Raw genomic sequence first — 13118 nt, 5'->3', positions numbered from 1 at the left:
AAAGTGGAGCAAAGAAAAAAATCCTGAACTTTTGAAAGTCAAACTAAGATGGGGGGCAACGTCCCCCGAAAATATTTTAATAACATAACACGCAAGCCCCTGCATTCTTGTGCATTTTAGTACTTATTTTCACTAAAACAAGTTATAACTTTTAAGCCTTTTTCTTTCATGTACATTAATGATTAACATGTCAAAAATATCAAATTTAATTCCCCTAGTTAATGAGTCATTTTCAGGAGTGCGTTTAGAAAACGCGGTGATTTTCCTGCTACACAGTTCATTACTCTGAAAAATATCAGCAAAATCCCAAAACAGTGCTGTTAAAAAGTAAAGGTCTGTTCGAGTTTCTAAAGCTTTCAGGTTTCAATGTTGGGGACGTTGAGCCTTGTTTATCAATCTTTTAGTCGAGTTGTGCGTTTGCAGAAGCTAAAGTGAACTAAACATTTCCAATTCAGATTTATGCGAGTTGAAGCCAATAGTTTACATTAGTTCATATTGTCTGTAAATTCAAACACACCAATGAAGACCAAATTTCTCATATAAATCAGGGCGTAGCTAGGATTTTTCAGGGTGTGTGTGTGTGTGTCACACACTGACTGGCAGCCTGAGTGCATTATGTAACAAAAAATAATGACCATTGCTAATTTTAGGCAGCTTAGAAACCGGCTCTTCCATTATCGCTGTTTCTTCCACGTTTTCTTGATGTTGTGTTCTAGAAACGGCACTAAAACTTAGCTTCGAAACCACAAAATGCAACTTTGATGGAAAAAATATATATAATAAATTGCTACCTCTCTTCACGTCAAAAGAAGGAGGAAAGTTTTGCTTGTTTTGACATGGTGAATTATTAACACGAGGAAATACTCATAATTCGCAACTAAAAAGACTGCAGCTACACTGGCAGCTTGAACATGCTTTCTAGTGCGATCGTGTTGTGCTTGCGCAGAACGGTGTCAGTCCTGCGCGCCTTAGCTCGTGCACCTGAAGGCGCGCCTTGCACGCATGCGCCTAACAAGCTCCAGCACGCGCGATTAACAAAGAACACCTGTCTTTATCAATGAACTATGTTTGGGCTATTTAAGGACCGCGTCCACGCAAGGACGACGCGAAGTATTACACTGCGTCTAGGAACGCGAAAAAGCCAAAAAATAAGTTTCTCCATTCAGAAAATCGGAGATTTTCAAGAGTTTTGTCAAATATCCGGATTTCTGGGTAAATCCAGAAGACTTTCATCCCTGTTTCCATATAAAATAACTCCATCATGAAGAATTAAAGCCCCTCCTTCACAGATGAGTGAAAATATTGAATAAATTTCCTCTTTTTGATTGCTTGGGTTAAAAATGCCAAGTTATGATGACTGAATTGATTATTCACTTAAATATGAATAATATGATCCATTTTGGGTATTTGATATGGCGGAATAGGACACAATGGAAAAATCAAGAACACACCGGAAAGATGAGAATAACGGCGCTGGTAAAAGAACAGCGACTGTACCGGCTGAAGGTCACACGGGTCTCTGCTGCGGCGCGCAAACAACGGGACATCACTACTGCACCGGACGGAGTGGGGGCGGGGCAAAATGACTGGCTGTATATTCTATCAAAAGTTCGATCTAAATTGACCATGGTTGCAAAATATCGGCCAAAAATACGCAAACACTACGAAATATGAAACTAAGATGAAAAAGAAACATCCTATTGCCTTATACTGCAAGACTAAAACAAAATAAAACTGTCAAAACTCACCTTTTCAGTGATAACGTCCGAACAGATCACCCGCGTAACAGAAAGACCGCAAATGGAAGCACGATCAACTTCTAACTGTTGGAGTGGAAAATTCCATTCTACACATGCAAATTATTAATGTGTGTCCTTCCCCGCACACAAATAACATGCTACGGTAAAAAACAGACCACAACTCATTTTATAGCTCAGACATTCATACAAGACCAGCTACCATCGTCACATATTCTGTAAGAAACATATTCTATACCTAAGGAGACGGACAAGGAGGATAACAGGAACAAACGCAAGAACATTGTCATTCCCTACATTTCTGGTCTATCTGAGAAACTCAGGAGGATCTTCTACAAACACAACATTCCGGTACATTTCAGACCCAGTAACACCCTGAAGCAGAAACTGGTCCACCCTAAGGACAGAATACCCAGACACAAACAGGACAACGTGGTGTATGCAATTCAGTGCAGTGAGCAATGCACCGACTCGTATATTGGTGAAACCAAACAACCGCTTCACAGGTGCATGGCTCAGCACAGGACAGCCAGTTCCTCAGGCCAGGACTCTGCTGTCTACCTTCATCTTAACAACAAAGGACACTCATTTCAGGATTGCAACGTACGCATTTTAGCCAGAGAGGATCGTTGGTATGAGTGAGGAGTTAAAGAAGCCATTTTTGTCAACCTGGAACGGCCATCACTGAACAGAGGTGGGGGTCTAAGGTGGGGTTTACATTAGACCGTATCAGCGGATCATCAGATTAACGTTTTTAAAATGATTAGTGTGCACACAGCAACGCCAATACACGATTTGCGTGCACACAGCAACGCCAATACACAGATACGCTCGGCTCCGCAGGCATCCTGCGCTCCAAATCACTCCGCCCTGAACAGCGAGTGCCCTCTGGAGGGTGCGCACTCCGGCCCTGCGCAGCTCACAGAGCGCGCGAGTGAAGTGCACGAGCAATGATTCGGGACTGAGCTGCTGTGTGTGTGATCCCAGCGCATATCACTCACCACTTGCAAGTGGAAGGATGGCAAGCCTAAAGACAATCATAACTACACAATGGGCAGTATTTGCATCAGTATTTGCAGTATTTTCATACTTTTATACTCTTTAATGAAAGGTGATACAAGGCGGAAGTCCGCGCCGTTTTTCAGCAGTCGCATCACATGACCAACGCCAGTGAATCAGGAAGGAGGATGTCACAGTGACGTTGTCCAATGACGACGCCAGCTAGAGCTCAGCACAGCGTATCCGCGTATTCTCAATGTTTACACAGCACCGGACCAAACACGATCTGGATTGAATACGTGGACCCTGGCGGATTCCCGTTTCCCGGCGTTTTAATGTAAACGGACAGTGCATCCGCGAAGAAAACGAGACAGATACGGTCTAATGTAAACTTGGCCTAAGACATCATTTATCAGCCACCTACAATGCAGTCCTTGGCACACTTCCCAGACAACTGAGGCTACATCCACACGACAACGGCAACGAGATGTTATTTAAAAATATATCGCGTCCAAATGGGCAACGATCAGTAAAATATCAGGTCCATATGGCAACGCAACGCTTGCTGAAAACGATGCAATACACATGCCACACCTCTAGGGGCGCTGTAAGACGGTCCCTTCGGAGACACCAGAACAATAGAAGTAAGGACGCATGCGCATAAACTATTATGCGCGAGACTTCATATTAGCCACAAAGTCAGGAAAATCTGTTCATAAAATTACGTTATAATGACCAAATACAATGAAAAGTATTTTTCCAGTCTCACCTGTGAAAGGTAATCCCATGTGATCTCGTTTGGACGGCAAACCTGTTGGTACAGTTAAACGCAGCTAATCTTTATTCTCCGCTTTGACCTATCCAATATGGCGGCGAGGATGACGTATGATTCTACGCGGAAGGCGGCGTCTTTAATGGTCCGGAATAAATTGAATGCTACACGTTGATGGATTAATTTGTTCTTCTACGCCCTTTTTGAGGAATGTATTGTAGGACTTAAACCCACATCTGAAGAGGTGAGATCGCTCCTTTTTTTTCCCTATTTTTGCTGGCGGGACTGACTCTGCCCTAAGGGCAGAGTCTCTCTCTCTCTCTCTCTCTCTCTCTCTTTGCACCATTACACAATAAATATTCACAGTGAAAATATTTTGTAAGCGCGTTTCATGAACCAAGTTATAGGATTTGTTGACAACTCGCATCGAGTTCGTTACACTTCTACCCGGCGTGAAGCACTCACAATCATGTGGTTGTGACGTCATCGTAAACAAATCCGTTCTACTCATCCAGACGACTTCACAACGGCAACATTGCCAGATCTTTCCACTCTGGAACCCGTTCTCAAAAAGATTGCGTTTTGGGCACCCAAAACGCCGGTGCCGTGTGGACGCCAGGCCTAAACGATAAGCAATTGTATCGGAGTCACCTGAATCCGTTGCTGTGTGGACAGGGCCTAAAGGCCAATTTATGCTGACAACCCAGTCCTCACAGATGGCGTCGCAGACAGTGTCTGCGTAGCCCCCCCACCTTCGCAGACGCTCTGCACGCACCTCCCAAAAATTGTGACCACTGCAGAAGCCTCGCAGACAAGCGCCGCAGACAAGAGGGCTCTGATTGGTCCACTCTACATCCGCTGTACACGCACTTCCGCTTCCCTACTTTCCCGGTTTGGTTTGTTTTCACGACCGGCATTTTTAAAAACACGAGCGAAGATGGAGCAGCATGAAGAGCGGTTGATTGAGGAAGTACGTACATCTATACGACTCCAGTTCTAGTCATTATAAAAAAAAAAAAAAGTTCTAGTCATTATAAGTAACCGGAGGATAAACACTCCACTAACCACACCCACCAACTACTCCTAGCGACTTCGCGCCCCCTTGCGTTGTGGCGGTGAATAACATCGCGCACGCCTATTATCCCCACTCAACAATAAATTACAACTGTCTGCGAAAAGCTATCTGGGAAAGCCTTGTCGCAAGAGCATGCAGAGGCCCTAAGACATAATTTATCAGCCACCTACAATGCAGTCCTTGGCACACTTCCCAGACAACTGAATGCACACCAAAACCCAGCTGTTTTCAGTGGCTCACAGGAGGACAGAGAGAATCAGCATTCCATTGATCACCTTAACGGGCAATCCATTGATCACCCTAACGACTCTCGAGGCCATTCACATTCAGCCCCCAGTGACCCACACCAACAGGATGACTCAACGACACCTCAGATGAGCTTTTCATCCATGAGAGGATAAATACCTGATGCTCCCTAACAGTCAGACAGAACTGAAGAAGCCTTTCGGATGAGAGGTGAAACGTCTTCAAGAATCTTCAAGCAAGTCCAGTTGCTCTCTTTTACCACCCACAGATTCTATAGACCCTTTTCAGTCACGTGACCTTCGTAAACGCGACCGCCATTTTGGACATGTAGTGGACTTCGGCTCAAATCGGTTTGAAAGCGAGGAAGGCGACAAACATAAAAGAAAAAGGAGCGAGATGCAGAAAACTGTATTTACTAGTTTACTGTAATTATGATCTGGCAGCTATTTACACCGGATCCAGTGTAAATAGCTGCCGGAGCCAATGTCCGAGGTTCCGGAGCGAGCGCGCTGTCTCCGGCCGGCCGCGAGCGAGCGCGCTCCGGAACCTCGGATGTTGGCTCCGGCAGCTATTTACACTGGATCCGGTGTAAATAGCTGCCAGATCATAATTACAGTAAACTAGAATGGAATGTTAACAGCAATGTAATGCCTTTTCTGGCTAATTTTATTCATCTTACCTCCAACAAAGTGGTCACTACACAAGCGTTGGTATGCTGCTATCCATCTTCTCCGTCGGTCAGCATCTACCGGGATCCGATAAAACGATAACCCTTGCCTTGTTTGTTGATGGTTACTACATCCAGGTGCACAACAACATAGTGGCATGATGGAAGTCTTGCTGAAAATAAACACTTTCTTTGCTGCCGTTCCTCAATGTTGGCTGTGGTAAACTACTGGTAGTACATGTCCAAAATGGCGGCCGCGTTTGTCGTGACGTCGCGTGAAAAGGGTCCATACCTAACTTTCAGCTTTCGTTTTAAAAAACAAAATCACAGATTTATCACAAAGTTTTTATATGGCGTAGTAATTTTAAGTTACTACTTTTGGTGAGGTAGTGACCTTGACCCTGAGGCTTTCCGTTCAGATCAAAACACGCGATCGTATTGGTTTTGGGTTTGCGGAAAATGGAGTTACGACAGTGATGAAATACAACCCCGATTTCAAAAAAGTTGGGACAAAGTACAAATTGTAAATAAAAACGGAATGCAATAATTTACAAATCTCAAAAACTGATATTGTATTCACAATAGAACATAGACAACATATCAAATGTCGAAAGTGAGACATTTTGAAATTTCATGCCAAATATTGGCTCATTTGAAATTTCATGACAGCAACACATCTCAAAAAAGTTGGGACAGAGGCAATAAGAGGCTGGAAAAGTTAAAGGTACAAAAAAGGAACAGCTGGAGGACCAAACTGCAACTCATTAGGTCAATTGGCAATAGGTCATTAACATAACTGGGTATAAAAAGAGCATCTTGGAGTGGCAGCGGCTCTCAGAAGTAAAGATGGGAAGAGGATCACCAATCCCCCTAATTCTGCACCGACAAATAGTGGAGCAATATCAGAAAGGAGTTCGACAGTGTAAAATTGCAAAGAGTTTGAACATATCATCATCTACAGTGCATAATATCATCAAAAGATTCAGAGAATCTGGAAGAATCTCTGTGTGTAAAGGTCAAGGCCGGAAAACCATACTGGGTGCCCGTGATCTTCGGGCCCTTAGACGGCACTGCATCACATACAGGCATGCTTCTGTATTGGAAATCACAAAATGGGCTCAGGAATATTTCCAGAGAACATTATCTGTGAACACAATTCACTGTGCCATCCGCCGTTGCCAGCTAAAACTCTATAGTTCAAAGAAGAAGCCGTATCTAAACATGATCCAGAAGCGCAGACGTCTTCTCTGGGCCAAGGCTCATTTAAAATGGACTGTGGCAAAGTGGAAAACTGTTCTGTGGTCAGACGAATCAAAATTTGAAGTTCTTTTTGGAAATCAGGGACGCCGTGTCATTCAGACTAAAGAGGAGAAGGACGACCCAAGTTGTTATCGGCGCTCAGTTCAGAAGTCTGCATCTCTGATGGTATGGGGTTGCATTAGTGCGTGTGGCATGGGCAGCTTACACATCTGGAAAGACACCATCAATGCTGAAAGGTATATCCAGGTTCTAGAGCAACATATGCTCCCATCCAGACGACGTCTCTTTCAGGGAAGACCTTGCATTTTCCAACATGACAATGCCAAACCACATACTGCATCAATTACAGCATCATGGCTGCGTAGAAGAAGGGTCCGGGTACTGAACTGGCCAGCCTGCAGTCCAGATCTTTCACCCATAGAAAACATTTGGCGCATCATAAAACGGAAGATACGACAAAAAAGACCTAAGACAGTTGAGCAACTAGAATCCTGCATTAGACAAGAATGGGTTAACATTCCTATCCCTAAACTTGAGCAACTTGTCTCCTCAGTCCCCAGACGTTTACAGACTGTTGTAAAGAGAAAAGGGGATGTCTCACAGTGGTAAACATGGCCTTGTCCCAACTTTTTTGAGATGTGTTGTTGTCATGAAATTTAAAATCACCTAATTTTTCTCTTTAAATGATACATTTTCTCAGTTTAAACATTTGATATGTCATCTATGTTCTATTCTGAATAAAATATGGAATTTTGAAACTTCAACATCATTGCATTCCGTTTTTATTTACAATTTGTACTTTGTCCCAACTTTTTTGGAATCGGGGTTGTATTCTGCATGATGTTTTATTACGGTTATGATTATTCTGTGAGCGCACCAATCCTTAGGTGTATAAAGTTACAACTTAAAATACAATTAGTGATAACTGTAGACTTTTCAGTGGACTACAGCCTTTTTAAGGGATTGCGATGTAGTCGACCATTTATCATGTCCCAGATCAAGCCGCCATTTTTCCACAAATTTGCGGAATTTTTGCCAAATTCTGAATAGAGTATTCACACCAAAGATTTAGTTTTATCTGTATTATTTCTTTCATCATTTTATTTCAAATCAAAACCAACATCACCATTCAAAACCGTATAGTTTATTGACTGAGTATATTTCGTGGGCTACCCCCACAGTACCCAGTTTCTGAGACAGACCCATATTTGAAAATGTTTGCAAAAATCAATACTACTGTAACGCAATACATATCGTGCATCACAGAAATGTTTTTGAGAATCACAATATGATATTTTCGTCATACCTCCCCGTGCGCACTGTGCAGAGGTTTATTCTTTTAATTAAATCAAACCCAAAAGAGCAGCAGCAGTGACGACGTGATTACTCACTGTCCAGAACTTGATGAAGTACTGCAGCACCGTGGCAGCGATGAACAGGCAGTAGAGCAGCGAGTACGCCAGGAACAGGATGAAGAACTTGTAATTGGAGAAGCCTACACAGTTGTTCACCCTGTCACAGGAAAAAGAGGAAACTGCAGCGTTGAGAAATAAAACACGAAGTGCAAGACGTGCAGAAGAAATAATAACAACGACAACATTTCACTCACCATGGGCAGTGATGATCCATCTTCAACACGCACCTGTTACACAATACACCACTTTCATTCTTAACGTCATGAGCATTCAAAAAAAAAATAATAATAATAAAAAAATAAAATTCTGTATGTTTTGTTTCTGCTGTAAGTCATGTTGCATTATTTATTCTACAGTATCTTGCAAAAGTATTGATCCCCCTTGGTGTTTGTCCTGTTTTGTCACATTATAAGCTGGAATTAAAATGGACTGTTGGAGGGTTAGCACCATTTGATTTACACAACAAGGTGCAAATTGTTCTTTTACTGTGACAAACAATAATTAAGATGAAAAAACAGAAATCTGGAGTGTGCATAAGTATTCACCCCCTTTCACATGAAACCCCTAAATAAGAGCTGCTCCAACCAATTCACTTCATAAGTCACATAATTAGTTGATTAAGATCCACCTGTGTGCAATCAAAGTGTCACATGATCTGTCATATGATGTCTGTATAAATCACCCTGTTCTGGAAGGACCCTGACTCTGCAACACTACTAAGCAAACAACAGGAGAACCAAGGAGCCTCCAAACAGGTCAGAGACAAAGTTGTGGAGAAGTATAGATCAGGGTTGGGTTATATTATTAAAAAAAAAAAAATTCCCACGGAGCACCCTTAAATCCATTATAGCAAAATGGAAAGAATACGGCACCACTACAAACCTGACAAGAGAAGGCCCCGCCCACCAAAACTCACAGACCGGGCAAGGAGGGCATTAATCAGAGATGCAACAAAAACACCAAACATAACACTGAAGGAGCTGCAAAGATCCACAGCGGAGATGGGAGTACAAATACAAAATCTTTATTAATCTTCCCCGTAGGGGATCTTCCAGATTAATTTACAAGGTCTCATCTCATCTCATTATCTGTAGCCGCTTTATCCTGTTCTACAGGGTCGCAGGCGAGCTGGAGCCTATCCCAGCTGACTACGGGCGAAAGGCGGGGTACACCCTGGACAAGTCGCCAGGTCATCACAGGGTTGACACATAGACACAGACAACCATTCACACTCACATTCACACCTACGCTCAATTTAGAGTCACCAGTTAACCTAACCTGCATGTTAGGACTGTGGGGGAAACCGGAGCACCCGGAGGAAACCCACGCGGACACGGGGAGAACATGCAAACTCCACACAGAAAGGCCCTCGCCGGCCACGGGGCTCGAACCCAGGACCTTCTTGCTGTGAGGCGACAGCGCTAACCACTACACCACCGTGCCGCCTAATAAAAAACTAGTTACTTAAAAATCTAGACAATAATAATTTCTTTAAATTGCCCTTCAAGGCATATGCACTAGAGCTTAACTTGATGTTTGGGGGAACGGTGTTCCATGCTCTGGAGCCACGATATATAAAGGACTGTTGTGCAAGTGACGTGTGGCATTTGGGCAGACTTAAGCTGTCTCTGTTCCTGGTGTTATACCTGCGAACCTCGGATCTCATATGATAAAGTTCAGTTAAGTACTGAGTAGGGCTGGGCGATAAAATGATAACGATACGTATCGCGATAGACACATACTTGATATCAATAGAAAATGTGTTCGATAGAACGTTTCGATAGAATGTTTTTTTTTTCAAGAAACAAGCGTTAGCCAGAGCCCTCTCTGGTTTAGGTCCGCTTTCAATCAACTGTTGTTGCGAAGCAAGCTTGGTTGCATGAGCAAAGGCACTCGTCCTCTGGTGCCTAGCAACGCATAGGGAGTGACACGCTGATGGCCAATCATGTAACAGTATCGCGTTTGGTTGCGCCATCTCGTTGTCTCGTGGTCGTGTTTATTTTTTTTCCAGAAACAGCGTGGTCAAGAAAAGAAAGATGAGTGCCGGAACGAGCGAGGAAATTGTGGATAAAGTCAGTAAGGTCAGATGTTACAGATGTAAAGTCTTAAGTCTACCTCAGTTTTACTTTAATTTCTTCTATGTTTACAAAACACTATTTTTATGTTATTAAACCTTCAATGAAAATATACTTGAATAGTTTAAGAATAGTCTAAGGCCCAATCCCAATTCTAATTTCTACCCCTACCCCTCCGCCTTCCCCTCCGCCTTCCCCTTGGCCCTTCCCCTTGAAACTGAGCTACAAGGGATAGGGCTTGAAATTCAACCCTTACGTATTGGGATAGCCCTTCAACGATCGCATACGTCATCGCGTACCTCCGTCAGCGTTTACGTTAGCAAAACGCGACCAAATGCGTCATTGGCTGCGACCAGCCGCTACAGTCAGAGCCAGAGGCAGAAATCTCTGCTGGCAGGGTGTGATTTGTTAACTAACACCACTGAATGGGATCTCTTTGGCGCTTCGTGCACCACATCCGACAGAATGAGGTGTCAGAACACTCATGTAAACAATAAAAGCGAGAATAACAGAACAAAACGTACGCAGTCAAGCAACCGAAAACAATACTCACTCCCAAAGCTTTTTAGCAGCAGCTTGGATTTCAGAAATCGCTGCTCATTCTCAGCTCGAAAGCGAATCAAGCGGCGTGTTTCCTCTGGATAACAACTTAAAACACGTAAATAATGGAGAAAATACATTTATGACAATCTTTCACCGCGGGAACCGCCATCTTTCTGAAATCCGCATGAAATCTCGCTGAAATCCGCATGGCATTGTGGGAAATCACTCAAACCCCTTCGTTCGGAGTCTGCTCCAGGAAAATCTCCGTTTGGAGGGGTACAGAAGCCCTACCCCTTCCCCTACCCCTCCGCGTTAACTGGGATTGGGATACCCCTACCCCTTCACGTGAACGCGCAAAATGGAGGGGAAGGGCCAAGGGGTTGGTCCAAGGGGTGAAATGGGATTCGGCCTAAGTCTTCCTCAGTTTCACTCAATTTCTTTTATGTTTATAAAGCACTGCATATTTTTATTTATGTTTTTAAATGTTATTCACCAGAGGGTGAACTTTTTTTGCACTAAACTTGCAGTAAAAAATTAAAAATATGACAGTCCTTCTCACATAGCAGGTTTTGCTATGTTTACATTTAACACTTTGCTCATGTTTTTATAACACTTGAGTTTTTTAAGCACTTTATTATTGATAATTGCTCAGCTTTTGTTGTGATCGTAACATTGAACATGCGTGTTGACATTCCTTGCTTATTGGCTGTCAGAGGAAGTTTAAAATAAATGTTTGAATTTAGTATTGTTCCCTCCTGGTCCTTATTTTAAATAGGTCATAAAATGTTTCAATAATTATCGATATCGACCAATATGAAACACTTATATCGTGATACAGATTTCAGCCATATCGCCCAGCCCTAGTACTGAGGTACTAAATTATTTCTGATTTTAAACATCATTGTAGCTTCCCTGATGTAAAGAAGGTCAGATACGGGAAGTAGCTTAAGCTGTTTCATAATTCGAGTGATCTGGTCAAACTTCCTTTTGCCAGATAAGAGACGACCAGCAAAGTTTTGCACTAGCTGTAATTTTTCAAATGTTATGTTTACTTGTCCTTAACCATACCGTAGAACAGTAAAACATTTTGCTGAAAAATAGAGAGAGTTGATAACAATGAATAAAGAGTATCTGTCCATAGGACCGATTTAAGCCGTACACTCCACAGAGTGGGCGGGGCTTTATGGAAGAGTGGCCAGAAAAAAGCCATTGCTTAAAAAAACACATTTGGAGTTTGCCCAACAGCATGTGGCAGACTCCCCAAACACATGGAAGAAGATTCTCTGGTCAGATGAGACTAAAATTGATCTTTTTGGGAAATGCCATGTGTGGCACAAACCCAACACCCTGAGAACACCATTCCTACAGTGAAGCATGGTGGTGGCAGCATCATGCTGTGGGGATGTTTTTCATCTGCAGGGACAGGAAAGCTGGTCAGGACTGAAGGAAAGATGGATGGCACTAAACGCAGGGCAATTCTGGAGGAAAACTTGTTTGAGTCGGCCAGAGGTTTGAGACTGGGACGAAGGTTCACATTCCAGCAGGACAATGACCCTAAACATACTGCTAAAGCTACACTGGAGTGGTTTAAAGGGAAACATTTAAATGTCTTGGAATGGCCTCATCAAAGCCCAGACCTCAATCCAATTGAGAATCTGTGGTATAACTTGAAGATTGCTGTACACCAACGCAACCCATCTAACTTGAAGGAGTTGGAGCAGTTTTGCCTTGAGGAATGGGCAAAAATCCCAGTGGCTAGATGTGCTAAGCTAATAGAGACATACCCCAAGAGACTTGCAGCTGTAATTACAGCAAAAGGTGGCTCTACAAAATATTGACTTTGAATACCTATGCACACTCCAGATTTCTGTTTTTTCATCTTAATTATTGTTTGTGTCACAATAAAACAACAACAATGTGCACCTTTACAGTGGTAGGCATGTTGTATAAATCAAATGGTGCCTACGTCCAAAAATCCATTTTAATACCAGCTTGTAATGCAACAAAACAGGACAAACACCAAGGGGTACTTTTGCAAGGCACTGTATCTGTTATGCTTTTAAAGCTGAACAACAAATCATCATCAAAACAAGCAGGTTAATAAAACAGTAAGACGGTCAGTTTAGCCGTCTTTGGAGCTCTAATTCTGGTTAAAACAACATCTCAGGTGCTGCTAAAGAGCTCGTTATATTCCAGTTAATCTTTTTTTTTTTCTCGTAACAGAGACTTCATTTATTCAAACAAAAGTTCTGTGAGAATTTATAAATTTATTTTTCAATTTATTTTTAAAAAGAAAAAAATGTCATGTT

At 42.6% G+C, this 13118-nt stretch overlaps 1 protein-coding gene across 2 annotated transcripts in view; it reads right to left on the bottom strand.

Moving 5' to 3' along the window:
- Window positions 1-13118, bottom strand: part of zdhhc20b (zinc finger DHHC-type palmitoyltransferase 20b) — a 36334-nt gene that overhangs the window by 15456 nt on the left and 7760 nt on the right. For both annotated transcript variants that reach the window (XM_060899729.1, XM_060899730.1), the window contains exons 6-7: window positions 8386-8418; window positions 8168-8288 (exon numbers count right to left, since the gene is read on the bottom strand). In XM_060899729.1, coding sequence (XP_060755712.1) covers window positions 8168-8288; window positions 8386-8418 — 154 coding nt within the window. The remainder of the gene's footprint in view (window positions 1-8167; window positions 8289-8385; window positions 8419-13118) is intronic.

This window comes from Neoarius graeffei, chromosome 19 (genome assembly GCF_027579695.1).
Source record: "Neoarius graeffei isolate fNeoGra1 chromosome 19, fNeoGra1.pri, whole genome shotgun sequence".
NCBI classification, from domain to species: domain Eukaryota; kingdom Metazoa; phylum Chordata; class Actinopteri; order Siluriformes; family Ariidae; genus Neoarius; species Neoarius graeffei.
This window is presented reverse-complemented; position numbering and strand designations above follow the sequence as displayed.